Raw genomic sequence first — 25010 nt, 5'->3', positions numbered from 1 at the left:
CAGGATCTCCTCCAACATGGTAATGATGGGCTTAAACCTTGTATGAACTAGTACACTTTTGAATGCCTCTGACATGTTTACAAAGGTATCACATTGAGTTGTGGTGGTGAACCTTGATCGTGACCAATATCTTCATTGAAACAGGTTAAGAAATATTAACAACAATAATTTGACTCGTGTATGATAATGTTATAATCAAAGTGTCAAAGTTTGTGGGTATCTACCATTCAACTGTAATTATTTGCTATATATTGGACAAGAAAACTATTGGGGAAAGCGAAGTCAAAAAGCATGGGATGTATGAAAAGGAAAACATGATTCAGAAAGCTTAGGACTTGTGTCTGCCACTATCTAGACAACTGAACTAAGCACCAAATTTAATAATCAGTTGTCGTCATATTCACCATTAAATTTATTACAACTAAATCATAAATATTATTTTGTGGTACAAGTTCATCCAATTCTGGTAATTGCCATTAAACACTACAACTAAATCATAAATCTTATTACAATAGCCACAAAATGTTTAAAAGGTATGAAACTAAAACAAACCTTGGAGAAATATTTATCAAGTATTTAAAAGCGTTATCGTTTATCTCTTTTATCTTTCTCATTTTTGTTTACCCATTTCTATTTCCCATGTTTGTGGGTGAATTGTTGTAGCTACCCTCCACATTAGACGCTGTAAATGGGTGCTTTTTTTCCTAAAGTTGGCATATAGGTGCCTGACACAAAATCTTTGATCAACTCCAGGAAGCACTTCTTGTATAGCTTGAAGTAGGCTCTGTTATTTAAAATTACGATATTGTAGTTAGAGGTCTGATATTAATGTCAAACCCAATATAAAGTTATGATTTTTTTATCGAAATTACCTTTTGTTGGTCTGGTATGAATGTCAATGATGAACATACTAGAGCCCCATCAAGGTCTTTGACTAGAAGTTCCAAAAACCATCTTCATGTATCCTTATTCTCCACTTCCACCAAGACATATGCAACAGGTAACATTTGGTCATTGATGTCTCTTCCAACAGCAGTTAGTAACTCCCCATCATATTTCCCTTTCAAGAAAGCTCCATCCAGCCTAATTATTGGCCTGCATAAGACAAAACTATCCTTGCATGCCTTGAGACATTCATAAAACCTCTTGAAATTGGTCCACCCTCATTCTCTTCAACATTTACCTTCATTGTGGATCCTAGATTACAAGCTAACAACTCATGGGCATAATCATATATCCTTTTATACTAGAGTTTGAAAGACTCATCAACATTGTTTGATGCAATGGCTTTTGCCTTGTAAGTCATCCACCTAGATATACCTACGTTCCATTTTCTATTGATCTTCTCACGAATTTCCACTCCCTTCACTTTTGGATTTTCTCTCACGATTTTCTCCAATTTCTTGCTCAACCACTTCGCATGAAGTAATCAAAGTTTGTGTTTGCTACTACACGTGTGGTTGTCAATAATAGTCCTTAGTTGTTACGTATAAACTGCATCCATATAAGCACAATATGCCATCTACAAACATTTTCCTTTTGCACCCATACTTTTCAGCCTCATTCTTCGCTTATCATTTTTATCAAATTTGATATTTCTGCCATTTTCGAGTGAATAGGTTTTTATGGCATCCAAAAAGTCTTGCTTCTCACTAAAATACGTCCCCAAATCCCATTTAAAATCAACCATACTTTTTGGCATAGAAAATGTTACGAACATCCCATAACCCTCTTCCTCATCATGTTGTTCATCACTTTCTGTTGCACTAAGTAATTCTTTAGATACCCAATTATAATTGGGCAAACCTTTATTGTCATCACTACTTAATCCATCATCAAAATTACTATCCGACATCTGAGTCCATGATGGTCCACCTTATTGATTTGAAACACTTTGCACATTAACTTCCAGATTACCGCACCAATCTCTATCTCCTAACTCCTCTTCTATATCACACTCAACATTTATATCAACTAGCCCTTTCATACACTAACTATTAACATCAACATTGTCATCATCACTTTAACCTCTTTCTTCTAAGACAACAACATTTTCTTCACAGTTACCCACATGACCCTGTCTTTCACTCTTACCTTCATCATCACCATCACATTTACCTCTCTGACCTTCAATGTGAGGCATCTCAGATTGTATTTCACTCTAATGTTGACATTCACCATCACCTATACCTACATTCTGACCACTATCAGGCAACATAGCCTCAACTTCTACTTCATATGTATCATCAGGAACATATTCTAGCTATTGTTTCACCTTAGGTTCAGACATTGTATGAACCACGAATAGATGAACCTGACCATTTATCCTAGCTAAGTTAACCATGTGCATGGTTGTAATGTCATCAAACAAAGGCTCAAACCTGTTATCCAAGATAGAACCCCTTCCTACACAGTACAACAACTCTTTAAAGCCATCATATTCCAACCCTTTGACTACACTTACTACAAGGAAGCAACTCCGAATGTTTGGATCAAAAGATAACGTTGAAGTTTTCCCCTCATACTTTAGCTTCCCATCATTTCAAAATTTTCCTTCGTGGTGGAAAACAACTTTAAAATCACTCTCCACCACATACAATAGTATAAAAATATTTAACCTATATAATAATAATATAACAATGACAAAAAGAATAAATCAAATTCAAAGCAAAATGCATTAAAAGAGACACTCCAACAACACTTTAAACATGGGGGACCACATTGCAATCAATAACGAAACATATTTCAACATGTAACATTGTGGGACAACCCCCATATTGATGTTTGCAAAATGGAAACACATAAAGTGACAAAATCAATGAACAATAAACTCAAAACCGTCATACAACATTTGCTAACCTTCTAAGTGATTCACCTCAAATAACCTAGCGATTCCAGCAAAGAACATTTGATAAAAGACGATAAAATCCTGCAACAAAACCCTAATCCTATTGATGGACAACTAATTTGATTGAATGAACCCCAATTTTGAATGAAAATAAATAACCCTGTAAACTGAAACCCTACTTTCGCTACTTTCGCATAATGAACATTCTAGAAAAAAAAAAACCCCTAATTTAACATAACACGTTTTTTTATTTTAATTTAATTTTACTTTTTTAAAATTTAAGATAACTAAATTCCATCTAATGCCCTAACTAAAACATATTATACCAGCTAACTCTACCACATGGTTCAAATTTGCAAAGTCAGCATGCCACCTAAGTGCATTCTTAACACCGTTCACTCAAATTAATGGCAAGGTTACAATTGAATCAATTTTACGGAAATAGAGACCTAATTGAATTAAAAAATAACTGAAGGACCTATTTGAGACATTTTTGCATAAATAGGAACCTCGAAAATGATTAAACCAAATATATATTTTACACTAGTTATCAAACAACACTAGAAATTGATGAAAGGTAAACACAAATTTTTAATGAATGGCCTTAAACCATTATCTATATGCTTCACCAATTTTTCTACAAATAAGGAATTATTATTTCTCATAAAACTTGAATCTTTAAGAGCATCTTCCACTAGCACTTTAATTACCAATATCGATAAGTATTTGAATCACCACGCCATTAATTATGCCTTAAAAGTTCGTAGTTACCAAAATCATTGAGCCTTTTAAGGCATTATATCATAAACGATGATCCTAAGTTACATTTTGTGCCAACTTTTTTTTGTCACAGATTGCAATTCTAAAAATATCTTCTTCACCTATTTGTAGTAGCAACTATTGTTTATTAGGATATTTATGAAAGTATGTGAACTTTTCATTGATTTAATGAATTAGGATGAGTTTGTGCTTATATATGAGGTTTGATATCATATTGGATAAGTGTGGTGTGGAGATGTAACATGCAAGAAAAATGAAAGCCAAAAAAATTGATGAGCTGGATGTGGAGGAAAAGTTAGTTATACCAGAAAGCCACATGGCATGCAATTTGCAAGGAAAAGGGCAAAGGAAAAACATGAGGTGTAAGGGAGAGAATGTATTTATGAAAGACTACATGCTCTTAGGACATTATGTGAGTGGTATTTTTCTCTCTACATATTTTGTTATGCTCACTAATGCATAATTGGCTTTTAACGTCACCCATTAGACGTCTGTTAGAGGGGTACGTGACGTAAATTATTGACCGATGGTAATTTCGTAAATAAGTCAGGCCTATCGACGTCTGTTAGGGAGGGACCCGACGTCTATAATCTATAGAGGTCGGGGCCCTTAGTAATTGACGTCTTTATGTTTGGCAGGTAGGTGAAAAGTCATTTCTTTCCGCCATGTAGACGTTTGTGCCCCTCCGACCAACGTCTATAGTCTGACAGGTAGGTGAAAAGTTATTTTTTTTCGCCATTTAGACGTCTGATCTTGCCATCTGGCATCTATATTCGATTATAGACTCAGTGCTCCGCCCGCCCGATGTCTATAGTCTAACGGGTATTTCAAAAGTCATTTCTTTCCGCCATCTAGACGTCTGAACACGCCACCCCAACGTCTATTGTTCATTATAGATGTCGGTCCCCACTACAGTTGACGTCTATATATACCACAAATATTATTTTTTAAATCGAATGGACGTTAGATTAGTGAGGTCTTCGACGTATATTCCATTATAGACGTCGGTCTCCTGGGCAATTGACGTCTCATTTCTTGTTACATGGGTGATTGCAAACCAGCAGTTTCACACACTAGTTTCTCCTGGCAATCATCGTCTTCCTTCGCGTTTTCTCTCCGTTGCATTGCATTTTCAGGTGCGTTTTATCTCTTTTGAACCGTTTAAACTTGCTTTTAATCCGATTAAAGTAATCATTGATGTATTATGTTTCATTTGAACCGATTAAAATGAGTTGTCGTTGTGTTTTGGTGTAGTTTTTCTTGAGTCTTTGGGTAGTGTAATGCACATTCTCCCTTTGCTAGTTTCCTCGTAAGAAAAGCTTGCGTTTTTTTATCTCTTATAAAATTTAAACCTGAAGCCGAACCTGGGTCCTTGCCTAGTTCCATTCCCACTACCAAAGAAAAAGAATACGGTGAGACCCACTGTATTCTTTTTCATTGGTGGTCGGAATGGACCTAAGAAACGAATCAGGTTCGTCTTTGGGTTGAAAGTCATAAGAGATGTAAAAGACGCAATTTTTTCTTACTAAGAAACTAGCAAAGGAAGGAGGTGTTACTACACTATCCAAAGACACGAGCAAGACTACATCAAAACACAACAAACACTTCGTAGACTCGGTTAATGTCATGTCTGACGTCTATAGTGCATTTAGACGTCGGTTAGTGCCACATCTGACATCTTTATAGTGCCCTTAGACATTTGGTAGATTTGTGTCTGACGTTTATAACAACTCGTAAACGTTAGTTAGTGCCATAAACGACGTTTTTATAGACGTTGGTCATGTCAGTGAACCGACGTCTATAACAGTGTCATACCTGCAAATAACCGACATCCAAGTAACGTCACTCACATAGACATCGGATCTAGATCTGACGTCAAAAGCCAAAAATAACAGACGTCTAAAACTCTTTTTACACTAGTGGCTTTCTCCCTCAATTATTCTTATGTACCCTTTTTTTCAAATTCTTTTCATTTTGAAGCACATTATGATAGGACATATTAGTGCTCTTGCTTGCTAAATAAATATTTCTATTATTATACTGAAACATTTAAATCTGGTTTTTCTTTATAAGTTCTACATACTTTTATATTTGTCAATTATAACTTCATACAGTAATTATAATATCAGAGTATAACTTTTTTTATATAACTTAGCCAAAGAAATAAAATTGTCAACAATCAAATTTATTTTTGTATAAATAAAATTTTGGTTTCAAATGTAAAAATGCCAAAAATAGTTTTTTTTTTAAATAATTGGTAAGAAAATTCTTTAATTCTAAAAGTTCCTAAAACACTAAGTAAAATCTTAAGTTATAATAGAGAAATAAAATAAGAAAAAGAATAATCTCTAATTCAAAATTTCTTATTATGATCGTTAAATAAGAAAAAGAAAGAAAAAAGGAAATAATAATAATAATTAAAATGTAAATAATAAGTAAATGGAAAATAAAATATCTGACTGCCCCTAACTTTCTTTTTTCTCATTCTCTACCAAAACCAACTTTTTTCTGTCGGACCAAAGCAAAAGAGAATTATTTCCCTTCATCTCAACTTTCTCCCATCTTCTAAACATTTTTTTAATGTGTTAAATAACTTTGAGATAAGCTTTTTTTTCTCTCACTTGCTAAACCTCCTTTCATTTAATTACGAAAATTGATTAAAATATTCAATTAATTTGAAAATCTGATTAAAACATTCACCAAATTTTAAAATTCATAAAATTTCAAAATTTACAATTAAAAAACTTATCAAATTTTAAAATTTAGTTAAAAAATTCATCAGATTTTGAAATTTATTGAATTTTGAAATCCAACTAAAAAATTTATGAGATTTTAAAATATAGAAATTTCAGAATCTAATAAAAAAAATTATTAAATTTTGAAAATCATTTACACTTTTAACAAATTTCCAAATTCCACAATCACTTTACTAACGTTTTCATTTTTATTTTTTTGAATTTTTTTTAATTCCTTTAAATGTCTTTTACTTGTTTAAATTTAAGGGTTAAATATGTTTTTCGTCCCCCAACTATTCGCCGTTTTTGTGTTTAGTTCCTCTTTTAAACTATAGTACAATTTAGTCCTTCAACTTTAGAAAACTCTAGTTTTAGTCCTTTTTACCAAATTTTTTTAACTTTATTTGCTGTTTCAAATGCGTTTCTCAGTTAACATTGAAGAAAAATGTGTCAAACAGTGTAAACAATCCAAATGCTATAATGTAACGTGCTTGAAACAGCAAATAAAGTTTAAAAAATTTGGTAAAAAAGACTAAAACCATAGTTTTCTAAAGTTGAAGGACTAAATTGTACTATAGTTTAAAAGAGGGACTAAACACAAAAACGGCCAATAATTGAGGGACGAAAAACATATTTAACCCTAAATTTAATAAAATATATTTTTATTACCAAAAAAAATAAAAACTAAAATTTAATATTTAGTGTGATTTTTATTACCTACAAAAAATCAAAATTAAAATTTATTATATATTTTATTAAATTAAATTTAATTAAAATTAAAATAAATTTATATTTTATAAGTTAAATTTAATTAAAATTAAATTTTTATTTGTATTTAATTTAATTTATATTATATTTTATATATTTTTTTATAATTTTATATAGATTTTATATATAAAAAGTTTATATGTAATATAATACAAAATATAATATAAAATATAATTGATAAATATTCATGAATCTTACAACATCTATATTAAAATATATACTTACTAAAAGATTATATTGAAACTAATTAATTTTCTTAAATTTTTCAATAAAACAATTTAAAATTCAATACGTATATTTCTTAAATCATACTATAATTATCACAGTTGTCTCCTCTTATATTAATTTTATAAAAATACAATTTTTTGAAAAATATTGAAGATAGTTAAATAAAAATATATGTTAATTTGAATGTAACAAGAATCTCAAATAAAAAACAATTCAATAAATGTATTAGAAAAATATAAACTCTTATTAAATATAAAATTTTAAGTTAATAATAGGAATTAGGGAGCACGAAATGCAAGCAATAATAGAGAAGAATGCAATTACACAATCTCAAACAATGCAGCATACCTAAATAGAATGACGGCAAAAGACATAAACCTTAAAAAAAAAAGACTCGATTGTTCATGGATAGTGTCTATCTACAATCTTACTCGTTGAGTAAAATTGTATTTGTTATATTTGATACCTGTTTTAAAAAAAAATTGCGGATTTTTTCAACTTATAGGTATCCGTTGGATACTCATTTTAAATCCGCGAATATTTAAAAAAAAACAATTATAACTGTAGATTTAATTTTAGAGTGTTATAGATTTTAAGTTAAAGTTACTTATAATGAGTTTGGGAGTTAAAGAAGAAGAAAAAATAAAATAAAGAATAATAAGATGTATTTTTAGTGTGGGACTGCTGTATTTAATGAAAAGGGAAGAGAAAATGTGGTAGGTGGAAGGAAAGTTAATTGAGAAAAGTAAAATAAAAAGAAAATGGTGGAAGGAAGAAAAAGTGCTAGTAAGAGAATTGGGAGAGAAAAAGAAGACTTATGCAAAGGAAATTAAAGTGTAAGGAAAATGTTTATGGAGAGGGAGTTTGAGATGAGTTAAATGGTTAGAATTTAAATAAAGAGAGAATTTAGGAGAAGGACAACGTTGTTGTACCTTATTGGTTTTGTAGAAAATTAGGGAATAAATGAAAAATGAAAGAAGAAGGATTGTTGAGAAAAGAAAGAAGACAAATAAAATGAAAGAGATGGGTTATTTTTAAATAGTTGTTGAGAAAACTAAAAAGATACAATCATAAAATTTAATTTAAACTAAGGATATAGATGTAATTTTTTAAGTGGATAACGAGTACCTGCGAATACGGATAATGCAAAACTCGAATCCAACTCAATAATGAACAGGTATTAAAAAACTTGTTACTCCCTACCTGCAGATACCTATTACCTGCAGGTATCAATTATCCACTGAGTTGTATCCGCGGTTACTCACAATCACGAGTTTTTTTGCCATCCTAGACTAAAACAAAAAAAATTGAATAAAAAAGAAAGAAAAGGAAGTGAGTTATGATCGACAATGAGTGATAGCGATAGAGAGTGAAGGTGCTGAAGAACTTTCGTTGAGTGACAATGGAAGTCCTTTTAAAACTTTTAATAGCACATGTATTTTGAGAAATGTATTGGTCCCTGGTTTGGACCTATCCTTCAACTTTTAATACAGTAAAATAATGCAACCGTGTGTCAGAAGCTCCCATAAATCTTCAACATGGGTTTTAAAGCAGTTGCAGCAAATTCAATTGCATTCCATGTGCACCATCCATATCTCCACATACACTCACCCACATATATAAAGGTTCAATATATATTAAGGTATTTTTATTAACTTGGACATATTGAGTTTATATAAAATATAATAATAATGTATTAGAAAATGTAAATTTACTATATTATCTCAGGTTCATTTGATAATTAAAGTCTTATTTTTATATATATTTTTAAAATTTGATTGTTATTGATTACTTGATGATTATAAAAATCATGGAAACTACTATTATCGTGTTAAATCTTGACTTATTTGATAATTATTTTGGATTTGTTTAATGATTAAAATTTTCATTCAAATAAAAATTTAAAACTAAAAAATATAACCGAGTAAGAATTTTTTAGAAACTATATAATCTTAATTTCTGATTATGAATGGAAATAAATAAGAGTAAAATGTTAAGTTTTGAGTTTGTTTGATGATTAGAATTTTCATTCAAATAAAAATTAAAAAAATTAAAAATCAAAACTAGAAAATACCAACTAACTAAACAATCTTTTGGTTAGAATTACGTAATTTTAATTTAACATAGGAATACGAATAAATAGAAGGTTCGTTGTACTCAATTTAAGAAATTTCAAAATTATTTCTTATTTGTTTTTTATTTATTTCTTATTTACTTGTTATCTTAGTGGTGAATGGGTCGAGTAGGACAAAAAGATCTATGATGGAATTACGGTGGAAGGGCTGAGTTAGAAAGTTATAATGGAAGGGTTGAGTTAGAATTAAAGATTCATGATGAAAGGTCGAGCTGGAGTTGGAGCTAGAGATGTGTGGTGAAAGGGTCAAGCTAGAGTTGGAGACTCGTGGTGGAAGGGTCGAGTTGGAGCTACAGATCCGTGGTGGAAGGATCAAGCTGGAATTGGAGATTTGTGGTGGAATGACTGAGCTGGTAGTTATGCATGTTGTGAAGTTGTTTTGTGGTGGCGTTTACCTCGTAATGGATAATGTTCTCTCACATTTCACTACAATCTCCTCTTTATAAAATTCATGTACTATTATTTTTATTACCCTCTTATCTCACTACGTGATAAAGACCCATACAGGCCCTATGGGGTGTCATTTGAATGCAAACTCACCTAGTGCGTGTCAAAGTAATATTTTTCTATTTTACACTACATTTTTCAAAGAAAACTATACATTTTGTTCAAAATAGGCTCTCTAAATTATATGAATGGTACATATTATGTTCATTTGATTTTAGACTAACTTATTTGGGGTTCAAGATGGTACAAAAGTAACCTTAGGCTGATAAAAAGCTATTTTGGCATAAAAATCAAGCAATTTGGAACGAGGACTAACTTATAGTCTTAAATTCATGACATATTTTAAATTCTTACACAACAACAACTGAGTTAGGCTTTTTATTTCATAATGGAAACTAATGAAAGTAAAAGCAAAATAGAGCAATGTTAATGCATTAAGTAACTGGAAGAAGTAAAGAGTTGTTGAGCAATAGAAATAAAGTAATCACAAAGACCTATGAACCTCTCGGCATTATTTTATGTGGTGTTTTGATTGTCTTGCTTATATACTTTATTTCCTATAATGGGTGCAGGCAAGCTCTGCAGATCAGGATGAATCAGACAAGTCCAAATATGAGGTTAATGCATGCCCACTCTCACATGGAACATTTTGATGAGTCGATATTTTATTGATTTCACTTAGTTTATTGTGCTAGAATTAATCAGGGAATTGTGCTTAATTGTCCGCTATTTTCCCGTTTTTTCTAAATATGCTTAATTTGACCGGAAATTCTAATTTTAATTAATTTGAATTTTCTGAGTTAATTATTTGCATTATTATTTTCAGGGAAAATTTGGGAAATACAATTTAGGACATATTGAGAGTTGTCACACAATTCAAGACTCTCCACAAAACAAGTGTGCTCAAGAAGGAGGGCACTATGGTTATGAGAAGTGGGCTTATGAGAAGAAGGGTGGCATCAAGCAAAAAGAAGTGTGTTTAGCAATTAATGAAGAGTTGTTGATTAGCTGAATGCAGGCTCACGGCCCATAAATAAAGAAAAGGGTGTTTCAGATTTTTCTAGAAAAAATTAGAAGAAAAAAATGGAGCACCGGCCCACGTGGGAGAAGAATTGGATGCTGCAGCTTTGGACTGAAATTTGTGAAAAAAAGATATCATTCATTAGTGTTCCATGAGCTGACCCAAGAATGAGAGTGCAGCTGCCACCAAAAGAGAGGAAACGCATCCCATTTCCATGCAGGCAGCAGCACGTGATGATAAAACAACAGAGAACACCCGCGGCCCAACGTTGCACACGTCTAGTCAAACTCAACAGCAGCACACCAACCTCTTGGAAGCAGGTCTAGCAAAGCACGCTACTTTGAGAAGGAGATAAAGCAATGTCCGTGAGAAGCTGCAGTACTCCACCGTTCAGCAGCCCAACATCTCCATGTCCCAGCCTTCTCACGGCCCACACTTCAAAAGAAAAGCAACATTTATTTTGAAATGGCACATGGGTGATTGAAGAGAGCATGCCATCCGTCCACGTGAGTGAAGCTCCAAAAAGCATTTTGGCTGATCCTTTGCAAGCCCAACAACAACACGTCCACCCAGCTGAATTCATTCCTGCATGCCGTCCAAAAGGAAGTAGCAGGCTGGAGCAAAGCGTGATGGGCTGAGAAAAAAATGAAGCAGCTGCTAATTAAATTCTTGGGAGGTGCACACGGACATCCGAATTCATTTGCTGCAGCCCACAAACTCCACGGTCCAACATTTGAGGAACCTGCTGCAGCACGAAAGAGGTTCCTCTTTCCTTCAACCAAGCTGCAGCACGGTCAACAATTCTTTTTGGAAGAATTCCAGCTGTTGCCACGGCCCAAAGGAGGTGCAGCACTCCACAACAATTCACGGCCCAGCAGCACCCATGCAGAGAAACGTTCAGCCTCCACGACCATGGCTGTAGAAGAAGAAGCTCCCGACCCATGCCACATTCAGCATTAAAGAGAGACGACCCACACTTAGCCACGTCCTACAGCTTTGCAGCAGTGCATCATGCTTCACTCCACACACTAGCAGCTTCAACCCATCCAATTCTCCATCAAGCAATTGCAGCATCCATCCACCTTGAAACGGTCCAGCAAGCAAAGAACTGCAACTCTCCACCGTCCATCTTCACGGCCCAATTGAATGAAGCAACCAGCTGCCCATTTTGAAGACCTCCACACGCTGCACCAAGGCCCGTAAAGCAATAGGAGGTGCTTGGAGATATTAGAATAGCATATACGGCCCAACGGGAGGAGTGCACCGCGTCCTTGAAGCTGGTGCAGTTGCCTGGATTGTCCAGCATGGATGGGATCACAAGGTGCAACATCAAGCAAAAAGTTGGTCCAGCACGTGAGGTGGGGCAGCTGCTAAAAAGAAGAAACGGAGGTGCACTTAGAAGATAGCTGCAGCCGTGAAGGGGGTATAGGTAGGTCTCGGGATTGCCACATTCCCTGAGTCGTCACTCTCATATTTTTATTCTCGGAAGCTGCTGCTGCAGGGGGATTATTTTTTTATGAACAATGTCTTGGTAAGTTGACTATGGATGAAGGGGAGACAATGAGGCTCACGGTCTGGAACATTTGCTGGGAGAATATACATGCTTGTCACGGCTTTTCATAGCTTGAGTGAAGGAAGAATTTTTCCATTTTCTATTTTTGTGCAAGGGTTATCTACTTGGCTGCAGTTGTCTTCATTTTATATTCCTTAAACAATCAAATTGTTGTTTAGCCATGAGGTGATAAGCTACATTTCATTTTATCTTGCATTGAATGAATGATGGTGTATTTACTTTAAGCTACTGTCACGATTCCATCAGGAGAAAGGCACGGTCCTTTTATTTTGGGGGAATCAATTTTCAATTTCTTTTGGTCTAGCACATCAAGGTAATGTTTTCTTCAATCTTCATTGCATAAAAAAATGGTGCAGTACGGTTTTAGCTTGCATAGAATTGGAAGAATGAGGTGGAACGTCTTTTAATGTGTGATGACAAGAATTTATTTTTATTTAGAAGCAAGAGAGAGGCATTGTGTTGCAGCGGTAGTGAGCCATTTCTTTTGTTTTGAAGATTTCATTTCTCATTGAAGGAAGAGGAGTTGTCACATCATGATGGGGTAGCCTTAAATTAATTATAGTAGCATTTCCATTTTGTAAGTATTGAATGTTACGTGATTTTATTTGGTTAAGATGGCAGAGACATGTCTTTGGTTTGAAGAGAGAGAACTAGTCATTCTTTAGCAAGGTGAGTAGGTAGGAGTAGGTAGGCACTTGTCCTTGGTGATGGAGACTTTTGGAATCAATTTCACTTTTCTTGAAGCAATTGAATAATCACGTAAAGGGAGAGTTTGGTTGGAAGCAATTCAAGCTTTTATGTTTGGGATTTTTAATTGGAGAAACACATTTCTTGGAGAAGGAATTAGAAGATGTCACGGCCAAGAGGGTTCTTTAGGCCATTTTGCAAATTTAATTTCATTTAGTAGATGCCATAGATCTTGTTACTTGTTAAAAGTAATTTGTGTTGTTTATTTCTTTTGCTTTAATTTAATTTCACAAAGTTTGTTGAGTTGGGTTTTATGTTTTTAATTTAGTGATGCATATTAACAATTTTAATTGTGTTAGATATTTGTGTTGCAGTGTTAGGCGTTTAATATTTTCTTTCATTTTAATGATTCTGTGTTTTAATTTTAATTCATTTGCATTCACAATCCTTTCACAACCCCCCCACTACGTGTTAGATCTGATTCTAAACCGCAGTTGGTCCTTGAGAGACGACCTAGGAGTCAATTCCTAGCTATACTGCATTTCTAAATTTCAATCAAATTTGTATGGGTCGCGACAGCTCATCAATCATACACACCCTTGTCCACCAAGCTAGTTTACAAACTTTGACCACTTGGTCAACACTTACTATGGAAGTCCACTTTGGTCAAAGTTGGGCATTGGTCTTTGTTAACTTAAGTGGTCTTAAAACCCACACTATTTGGCCCAATATACAAGGCTCAAATAAAATTCTACACTACTTGGCCCCTTCAAATAAATTCTAGACTACTTGGTCCAAAATATAAGGTCCAAATTATTCCTACTCTACTAGAAGCTCCATGATGGCCAAAGATGGCCCAAGAGAAAGAGAGAGTTTAGGCCCATCTTCTGCAAATGACTTCAACTCTTCTTGAAAGTATTGGTCATGACTAGAAGGTATGCTATCATTCCCTCCTTTTTCAAAACGATTTGTGCTTAAATTTTCAAGTTGACTTATAACAACATCCTCTTCTTTTTGGAGATGTCTGTCTTTTCTTCCCCCAGGGTCAACTACCCTTCTACTTATAACACAAGATAGTACAAGTGTTATTATAATAAGTATATAAAGAATGTAACTCCCAATGATTATACACCTTTGATCAAATGAATGATCATGATCTTGGTTTTTAAGAGCATTTTCTTTGAAGTTCTAGTTTACCTTATGTTGAATGTATGTGCGTTCGGAATGACTTCCTATTCCAATAGAATATTTCATTTGGTCTTGGTTTTCCATGCTTCTTTAGGAAGATGGTAAGAAGAACTCTTTTGTTTTTTCACACAAGCCTTTGGCCCTTAGCATGATGACTCTTTTGTTGGGCACTGTTTAGACTTGTGTTTTTTTTTTCTATTTTCTTTCTCAGTTCTTCTTGATCCACTTCCACTTGAGAAGGTGTGAGAGGATGAATTACAAACTTTTGTTTTATTATAAGTGATGGTTATTTCATTGGTTTGACCATTATGTATGGATTCTTTGTTCAATAACCAAGGCATTCCAAACAAAATATGCCAAGTTACTTATGGATGCACCCTTACTACACAAACACTTCAAAGATAAATTATAAAAAGCATTTCAATGCAAACCGCAATTCAACTCAACTTAACCATGCCAACACTATTATTCACCATAAATCCATGTCATTTTTCATATTGTAGCACACTCGACCCGTTTACCAAATCAGGGTCTGCCCACCAAAGCAAGACTTTCTGACTCACCAAAGTAGGGTCTATTTACCAAAATAAAACTTTTTTCTTTACCAAAACAAGGCCTACTAACTAAAGTAGGACTTTCTTGCTCACCGAAGCAGGGTCTATTTACCAAAATAGGACTTTCCTGTTTACCAAAACAGGGCCTACTCACCAAATTAGGACTTTTCTGCTCACTAAAGCAAGACTTATTTACCAAATAGGACTTGTTCGAGCCATCCACCAATAAGCACATAAGAAGACATAGTATCCATAATCACAAGTCAGTCATCTCACCAACATGGCATACAACATAATCATCAATGAAGTTTAATCGCATCACCTCATACATCAAACTACAAGTTTGGGAAACGCCACAACACATCATGGAAAAACATAGCAAACAACTCAACAACTAAAAAAAAATACACCACACGTAGTCTTTTGCACTCCTAGGCAAAATCAAGACGCATAACAAGGAATAATTCAAAGACATCAAGATAGACACAACCTTAGGAAAAAGAAACAAAAAGACACATAAGGAAACAAACAAATTTACATAATCCTCAATTAATCCTGGAAAAAGAAAAGGAGTAGACAACATCCAACACACAAAGAATCAGAGAAACCAGACACTCATGGAAATCATCCAAGCAATTCAAGACATGGCAAAATAATCAATCAGCTCGAGAGGTGAATCAAAAGCAACAAAACCTCATAAAATGCACTATCACTATATCTCTCAAGTGTCTAGGGTAAACAATTTCATTAAACCATTGTTGTTGACGAACGAAGGTGCAGGCCTCGGCATGTAAAGTCTTGGCATTAGCTTTATCATCCTCAGCCATTTTCTCAACCTCAGCTAACCGGAGGGTAAACTCTTTGTTTGACTTAACAGTCTCGTCGAGCTTCTCCTGAAGAGCTTAAAGCTTTGCGAAGGCCACAACCTTCTTCAAGTCACTTGCATGGGCCAGGCAAAGACTAGACCTAGCGGCCAATTCATTGGCCATGTTTGAGGCCTCCTCTTTGGTCATTCCCTTGAGAAATTCCTTCTCCTCAAGGAAAAGGTCAAGTGAATACGACGGACTACCCATGCATTGGGGTCGAGCAGCCCGGAAAGAGGAGGACCTTCAGGAAGATTCCTTTTGTTGCACTTAGAAGACACTAAAGGCTCCCAAGCAGCCTTCTGTTTATTCTTTTTCTTCTTCTGCGTAGGACCAAAAGAGATGGGAATAGCCTCGACTTTCCTAGCAGCATCGCCCGGTCGAGCGGAGACAATAGTTTGGACCTCAAGGTTGACCGATGGAGTTTGCATAATAGGCTTAATGAGAGGAGTAGTAATGGGAGGACGGGAGGAGCACTCCTTACCAGACTTCTTCAAATCCCCTTGTCTGCGGGCAAGCATGCGGGCAAAGGTGTTCCTTTTCCCTTGGTCCATCATGGTAAAATAATTTGCAGAACAAAAGGAAATTTAGATAAGTTACAAATGATTGCTCGGTATAAGGTGTCAGAAGTAGCTTACCAAATACTCTGTTATGACGATTTTTATAACCCAAGTAGCCTATGAGCATGCGGGAGGAGGACTTGAAGGGTAGCTGACTTAGTTGGCTGACTAGTTCCAGCTCCTCAAGGGTCATGACTTGGGCCAAGAAATAATTTTCTTTGGACGATTAGTCCAGTAAAAGGAAAATTTAGGTTAATCATCCAGAAAGTAGAAATGGGCACAACTGGCATCGAGAATGACAACCTTGTGGGAACTTCCCTTGAACTCTTTGTAAGATATGTTGAATAGCGTGAAAAACTATCTTTCCTTTATAGAGATGAGGGAAACCCAAGTTTGTTGGAGTGCGGTGTCACACAGAAGAAGTAGAGGAAGGAGGCAGGAGTGGGAGTAAGGATGGCAACGGGTCGTGTCGAGCATGGATAGTACATATCCGCAACCCAACCCGCTGGATAAAATTGTACCCATTACCTGATCTGCTACTCGCCGGGTACCCATTTAGAAAATACCCGCTAATATTTTAAAACCCACGGATACCTGAAAAAAAAATATTTTATACATTTTAAAATAAAGTTACAAAAAATATATATAATATAATATAAATTAAATTAAATATAAATTAAAATTTAATTTTAATTAAATTTAACTTAATAAAATACAATTTTATTTTATTTTCAATTAAATTTAATTAAAAATATATATAAATTAACTTTTTTTATTATTTTTTGCGGGTAATGGGTACCCGCGGGTCGGGTAGTATACTATCCGTACCCGACCCGTTTAGATGCGGTATTAAAATACCCACTACCCGTTACCCACGGGTAGTAAATATCCGCAGGTAGTAACTACTCGTCGTGGATTTTACCCGCGGATACCCATGCCCGTGGATTCTTTTACCATCCCTAAGTGGGAGTAAGGGCAAGAGCGGTGCAGGCAACCGAGAATGCTTGCATAAAAGCCCAACCGTTCGGGTGAAGTTGGGTAGGAGCAACGTTGAACTCTTGCAAAACGCCCATCTGAAAGTCTAAGAAGGGTAAAAAGACCTTCAGGTCGCGGAATAATGTCGAGTATACATAGAAGAATTTTGAGGCATACTCTTCCCGACCATGACACACCTGTTTGGTCATTTAGCAGATGACTATTTTAAAGTAGTCAGCCTCTACGACCGCCTTCACCATGCTAACCCTACTATGCAACTCTTTTATCAAGCGACCAGTACAAAAGGAGGAAGCGTAAAGCTTTCGTACTGGCCACTCAATAAAAGAGCTGCTTAGTAGGGTTAGCATGGTAAAGACAATTGTAGATACAGACTACTTCAAAATAGTCGTCTGCCAGATGACGGAACGGGCATGTCATGGTCGGGAATGGTATGCCTCAGAATTCTTCTATGTATACTTGACACTATTCCGCGACCGGAAGGTCTTTCTACCCTTCTTAGACTTTCAGATGGACGTTCTGCGAGAACTCAACGTTGCTTTTATCCAACTTCACCCAAACGATTAAACTTTTATGCAATCATACCCGATCGGCGAGTTATAAGTCCATAATAATAGATATGATGGTATGATAAACTTTCTACTTCACACCCATCATTCTATAAACTTATCACTATCCATAAAAGCAAAAAATTATTGTAACAAAATCGGTCATATACCGTGGAAGTTTGCTAAACTCACATAAGTTTATAACAAAATTTTGAAGGAGAATCCAGATTACAGGGAAGAGTGATGGGTGCAGACCCACAGCAGTGATGCTTTTTTCTTTTAAATTGTCTGAGAAGTAGTTAATTGAAATGTATGACACTGTCTAGATGTAGAAGAAATTTCTTGAAATCATTCCTTCGTTTGGAAAAACGTGATTCAGAGAATCTTAGCGTACGACACTTTATTTTTCATTTATTACTTAGCATATTCTTATAAGAGCAATCTGGTTATGAATAAATGTTATGTTGATTTGAAAGTTCTAGTCTCGTGGTGCTTAGATATTTTTATTAAATTTAATTTTTGTTAAAACTGTATTTAGGGTTATTTACTTACCATGAATTTTATAATCTGTTTTCAATTCTTAGCTGCAAAAATAGTTAGAGTTAGAAGTAAAAACATATTTCAGCTTAAAGAGGGAAAAAACATATGTTTATGTTAATGGAAAAAATTATTTTCATTACTCTATCCATTTCAGCTAGAAAAATTTCTCTGCCAGTGGAAATTTCGTTCCAATAAAACTGTATGTAATTGATCACAATGGAACAAAATAAATGCTGCATTGATATACTCTTCAATGCAATAATTAAACTAAACTAAACCTATAATTAATCCAGTTCAAAAATTCATTTCATTAGCTGCTTCATTTTCGCAACAATTAAACATCCCCAATAAATCAAACACATTTAAAAAAAAAACAATTATAATTAAAATAGCTAGCAATGGCCCAACTAGAAGCAAGGAAAATCACAGCAAAAAACCTCATTTAATAAAAAAAAAAAAGACATAAATTAGTCTATTGGCCAATATTTTCTAATCATGAACTTACCTGATGACTCTCTTTGTGTGGTTGCTTTGGTAGACTATACCCTTTGTTAATCTCGTAACAATCTTAATATATGATAACACTTAAATGAACTAAACATTTGATTTTCATATTTCCTATGCAAAGTAGGATCAGCGGTTAGAAACCCTAAAAGATTTTGCTTATCTTCATGGTGAAGATTTAAATCTATTAACTCTTGATTCTGTTCATTCTAACCAAATGTTAGAGAACAAATACAGAACTACAAATCCAAGTTGAAATTAAAATTAGAACTACAATTTCTGATATTCTGTGCAAAATTAATGTGTGTTTTCATTGAATAAACGCGACCCTTTAAATAACCTCAAAACATAACAGTTTACATAGTAAATAAAACCTAATAGCTTATACTAAATAAAACTTGAAACAGAATAAAAATGAAAAACCATAACCCAACCTAGCATACTGAACGCACAAGTAGAATAATCAGAAACGAAAATAAAAAAACAACCCAAAACCGTGACAAAGTGGACATGAAACGCACAAAACAATTAAAACTAACAAAATTACAATTGTACCCCTTATTTTTAAAGTTTATTCAATAAAACTCCTTCATAAATTTTAAAATCATCATTCCTTTATCTCTATTAGTTCTCTAAGTTCCTAAAATGATGTTGTAAGTAACGGTTTTATGAATATATCAGTTATTTGATTTTTTCTTGCTATGTGTTCAAGTTCCACACTCCTTTCTTTTACCTTTTTCTAGATGAAGTGATCCTTTCTTTTATCTTTTTTCCAAATGAAGTGAAAACAAACATCAATAGGCTTGTTGTTCTTGTGATTGATTAGGTTCTTTGCTAGCTCAATTGCTAATATATTATCTACTCGAATCAATACCTTTTCTTCTTGCATTAACTCCAAATTCTTCAGCAGATTTCTCAACTAGATTGCAGGTCGGATGCTCTAAGATGCTGCCACATATTTAACCTCACACGTGGATAGTGCAACAATAGAATGTTTCTTTGAGAGCCATGTAAATGTTGTATCTCATATGAAGAAGACATAGTTAATTGTGCTCTTTCGATCATCGACATCTTAACACCAGTAGTTGTTTGAGTATCCACTAAGCCAGTAGTTGTCCGACTTAGGGTACCATAATCCAAAATACATAGTACCCTTTACATACCTTAGTATCTGCTTCAATGCTTTCCAATGAGAATACCTTGACTCCTCCATAAAACGACCTTAAACTCCCACATTGAGCATTAAGTTTGGTCGTGTGTTTGTCAAATACCTAAGACTCTCAATCAAACTTCGATACCTGCTTGCATCAACACGATCCCCTTCTTCATTGTTTGATAGCTTCATTACAAGTTCCATTGGAGTAGAAACCAGATTACACTTCATCGTCTTTGTCTTTTTCAGTATATCTTCAGCATATTCCTTTTTGAGACACAAAAATCCCTTCTGAACTTTGGTTTACCTCCAGCCCCAAAAAAGTATCTCATGATGCCTAGATTGGTCATTTCAAACTCTCTCTTTATTACTTCTTTAAATTCTTCAACTAGCTCGATTTTATTTCCCACAAAAATCAAGTCATTTACGTATAGAGCAATGAACAACACACATGTTTTGTGCTTCCAGAGCGTATTCATGCGAACATTACTCAACCATTTTTCTTGAAATAGGTGTTATATAGTTATATAGTTATTCATACAAGGTATATGCATATGTAGAAAGCTTTTTATTCTGTATCATAGAGCACCAACCCCAGACCGACCAAATATTATATCAATTGAAGCTGAAGAGAGGAGTGTAACATCAAAAGAAATTTATATATACAAATATAACTAAAGTCGGTTCTTAAAAGTATAATGTCAAATATTTTCACATGATAACTACCCAGACAAAATTTACCAACATTGTTTAATATGTTGCATACTTGACACAAAATATCTCATTTAACTCTATCTTTACAATCATACTAATTATGAACTTTCACACTCATTCTTGAACACTAAAATATTGGTGCCTCTGAAAGATTTTAGAATTAGCCAGTAAAATTTTCACCTTCTTAACACTTGGTGATGGTTTACAGTTAAGAATATGTTCAGTGGCAGTAATGGCCAAACCAGCATTGTTTTCCTTGACCAAATTCCTCCTCCACCTCACCCCTGCTATGAATCCACCACAAAAGATTAGACATTGAGTTCCCATCATCAAACACTTTCAAGCCTCTTACTTTTTGTAGTGCACTTTCTTTATCATAAGTTCCTTCCAAGGCATAGATAAACCCCTTCCACCCTTCTCCAACACACTTTCTGTTCAAATTGGGCACTGTCCACTCCACAAGTTCCTTCACATAACCAATATCTGAGAACAAGGCCTCAGTAATAGGAGAGAGTGGTAAAACATGAATACCAAGCCTGCACTCTCTCCATTGAGCAGGAGCAAACCATAGTCCACTATCTCTCTTGTTAGCCCACACAACACTTACCACCTTGTTCTCTTTGGTAAAATCTTCCTCATACAGTTTATGTCCCTCTCCCAAATGCCACCACATTTGAGCTGAATGAATTTCCAATGCTGCAAGTGTTGATCCAGTGGCTATAAGTTCAGTGTCACCATATGCTAGACCCATCAGTGCTGCAGAATAATATGCATTCACAGCTTCACTAGTACTCTCCTGATTTCTCCCATCTGCAAATTCAGTTAACCCTCCTGCCCAAGAGTGCAGTTTATACAGATCAAAGCACCTCAAACGCGTGTAATTAGAGTCTGGTCTTCTTCCCAAGTTCATGAAATCTGCCACAAGTGAATAGGCTTGAGGCTTGTACTTCCTTCCCCAAGCTGGATCAATCTTTGCAAGCACCGCAATTCCATAAAGAAAGTACCCCAAATTGTAATGATGATCATTATAAACACCAAACCCAAAATCTGCTCCTGAATCTTTAGACCCTTGTTTAGTAACAATCCCTCCCCATTTCTCATCATAGATAAAACCGTTTCCACTGAAAGTTCCATCTAACCATGGCTCAATGATCTCCTTCAAGAAATTCCCAATCATAGGTATCGCATCGAAAAAAGCCACCTCTTCAGCTATCAATGCCAACCTTGCTGCCCTTGCTATAATCTTCCCATAAAAGTAGCATGATGTTGTTGTTATTCCCAAGGGATTCAAAGCTTCCACATCTTCAGAAAGCACTGAAAAAATCTCTTCATGGAATTCCTCTTTTATACCTCTAGTGGAATGCCAAGTAACTGAAACCGGATCGGTTTTCAGCAACCAGGAGTCTCCAACAACACCAACAAGCTCTCCATCAATACTTCTGAATTTCAAATCATGCAGAACTGTAACACCACATTCACCATCATTCAAAAGCTGAAGATGAAGAGGGTGAGCTAGCATTAACAACTCCCCCCACCCTTTCTTTTCCCATGTATACTTTACACAGAACGGATTTGTGAATGCTGCATCCCCAGAGACAGGATAACAAGAGCTAAACCTATTAAGGATTACCTCGTACTTAGGGTCAGAATCAGGCAAGATTACTATCCTAATTATTCCGGAAAACTCACCAGAAGTAATCTGAGAAAGGGTATGGTTTAAACTGATCGGCGAGGAAGTGTGAATGAGCCATGTTTGGCCATTGTTGAGCTGCAAGGTGTATTTGGTGAGGGAGTTATTGGATGAGAGGGAAAGAATGGCATGCATGGTGGTGATGGAAAGCGGTGTGGGACATGTCACTGATGCTGTCACAAAAGGGCTTCCCCTGACAAGAAAGAACCTGAGGTTTGAAGAGGGAATGTCCAAAGTGACACTCATATCACTGAAGGAAGAGATCACGTGCCTTGAGTGAGAGCCTGGGGTGGTTTTGCTTTCAGTGGAAGAGATGGTGATGTCAGGGTTGAAAACCTGTGCTATGAAAGAAGAGTTGAAGCTGAGAGAAGGGTAGGAGAGGGAGAGGGAGGAGTTTGAGGATTTGATGAGGTAAGGGTGAATGTATTCAGGTGTGTCTCCATTTTGAAGAACATAGTTTTGGAAGAAAGAGTTTGTAGGGAGTGGAGAAGAAAGAAGGTTTGGAGCAAAGAAAGTTGCAGGGTCAGGGAGAATTGTGGAGAGAGCTTGAGGGAAGAGAAATGGAGCATTTGGTTGCTTATGAGGTGGCGGCGGAGATGGCGGCGGAGGAGGCGACGGAGGTGGTGGTAGAGGTGGAGGTGGAGGAGGTTGAGATGGTGGTGGTCTTGGTCGGGGTTTATGTTTGAAGGGTTTTGTAATTTCTCTTTCGATTTTTCTTCCAAGTTTCTTAAACATGGTGAGTTTGGAGTTAGATTTTTGGAAGAGGATGTAGTGGCGGTTAAGTTAGTTGGAAATGGAAATAGAAAGGGTTGGTTACTGTGATTTATATAGAAGAGAAAAAGAAGCTGAAAAGAAAAGCAAGGAATTTGAAAATTTATGAAGAAAGGGATTGTTTAAAGAGAATATAAGAATGTTCTAATGAGTGTGCATAGAAACAAAAAAATGTCAAAAAGGAAGAAATGATTCCATTATTTTGCTTGAGTGCAGAAAATGGGATAGGGATCAGTGAAAGATAGTTTAAGGTTTCTGGTGATTGAATGTGCAAGAAAGAGATACGCATAATGAGGTTTTGGCATTTGATGAGTTAGAGTTACATTGTATTTTTGCTTGATAATTTTTATTTTTTTTTAATACTTGATGAGTTTATTTAATGTAATTTTTTTTATGTTTTTAATTTTTATTTTACTAAAAGTAAATTAATGTAATTTATCTATTAAATAAGTGTTGATGTTGTTTAAAACGTAATTATTTGAGTTTGTCTAACTCTTCACTCCTTGTATATCAATTCATCCCACTTCTATAATGGTCTCTCAGGACAGAGAAGTTCAAAGTCCTCCTACTTTCAAAACAATTATAATACACACTCTACAAAAAATCACATTAATTCTTTTAAAATAAAATAAAAATACATTAAATAAATATCGAGACAAAAAAAATCTAATTAAGCTTTGTATTTTTTTTTTCAGTAACCTTATAAAATGTTTTTTTTTTTTACTTTTATGGAGAAACTACTTTTAGAATTTTTCAATTTTAACAATTGTATTATAACATCCCATTTAAATAATATACAACTACTAAAAAGAGACATCATACTTTGAAAAAACATATAATTCCAAAAAAATATGTACATAAGGCTATTAGACTTATCTCATACATAACCATAACATCAAATATAAATACATACCAGGATCTTATATCACTAAGAGTTTAATTACACTACAAACAAAAGCGTAATATTGATTTCCAAGACTGATAAAACATAAAGCGAAAGTTATATACTTTTAACTTCAACGCCACTCTCGTCCTACACTAGATCAACTAGAACATCTTCATCTCATTAAAGTGATTATCATAAACAAGAAGGAACACACAGCTAATGTACCAAAAACAATCATTCAACACTTTTACAACACAGATAAATCATTCAATCCTAAGACATATAATCATTCATTCTAGACTTAACCATTTGGATACATGTATTGATATCAAACTCCACTATAGAATATTTCCACTAGATTCATGGAATTACGTCAAACACATGCATCATGCACAATACTTATCACGAACTAATCATCATTACCAGATCATAATTGAATAAACACCATATCATGTGAAAACATACCATACCTACTCATATTCAGATCTTAGTCCATGAAACATCACTAACTTAATAATACACAGGCATAGAATCCAAAGCAACTTAATTCAAATAAATTAAAAACCAATAAAACAAAGAAACATGCAATGGCTCAAGAGTAAGGAGCGCTCAACGCACATTTCTAGCACTCAATGTCAGAGCTCACACAAACATGCTTGCCTAATGAACCCCACCTCTCGTCCAACAAGTTATGGAGGAAAGCTTCCAGACTTGCAAAGAAAAAATAACGCTCAACGCCTAAAAGTTTTGTTTAACGTCACATAACATAGGAGCTCTCTAACTTTGCGACACTTAGCACCACACCAAAAACCAACGTTACAACAT

At 34.8% G+C, this 25010-nt stretch overlaps 1 protein-coding gene across 1 annotated transcript; it reads right to left on the bottom strand.

Annotated features, from left to right (window-relative positions):
* Positions 1-20884: 20884 nt before the first annotated feature.
* On the bottom strand, positions 20885-23686 carry LOC106768903 (probable endo-1,3(4)-beta-glucanase ARB_01444). Its single transcript, XM_014654283.2, has one exon. The coding sequence runs from the start codon at positions 23261-23263 to the stop codon at positions 21059-21061; it is 2205 nt and encodes a 734-aa protein (XP_014509769.1). The 5' UTR covers positions 23264-23686; the 3' UTR covers positions 20885-21058.
* Positions 23687-25010: the final 1324 nt, after the last annotated feature.

This window comes from Vigna radiata, chromosome 1 (assembly GCF_000741045.1).
Source record: "Vigna radiata var. radiata cultivar VC1973A chromosome 1, Vradiata_ver6, whole genome shotgun sequence".
Taxonomy (NCBI): domain Eukaryota; kingdom Viridiplantae; phylum Streptophyta; class Magnoliopsida; order Fabales; family Fabaceae; genus Vigna; species Vigna radiata.
The sequence above is the reverse complement of the archived record's forward strand: the minus strand, read 5'-3'. Positions and strand labels throughout refer to the sequence as shown.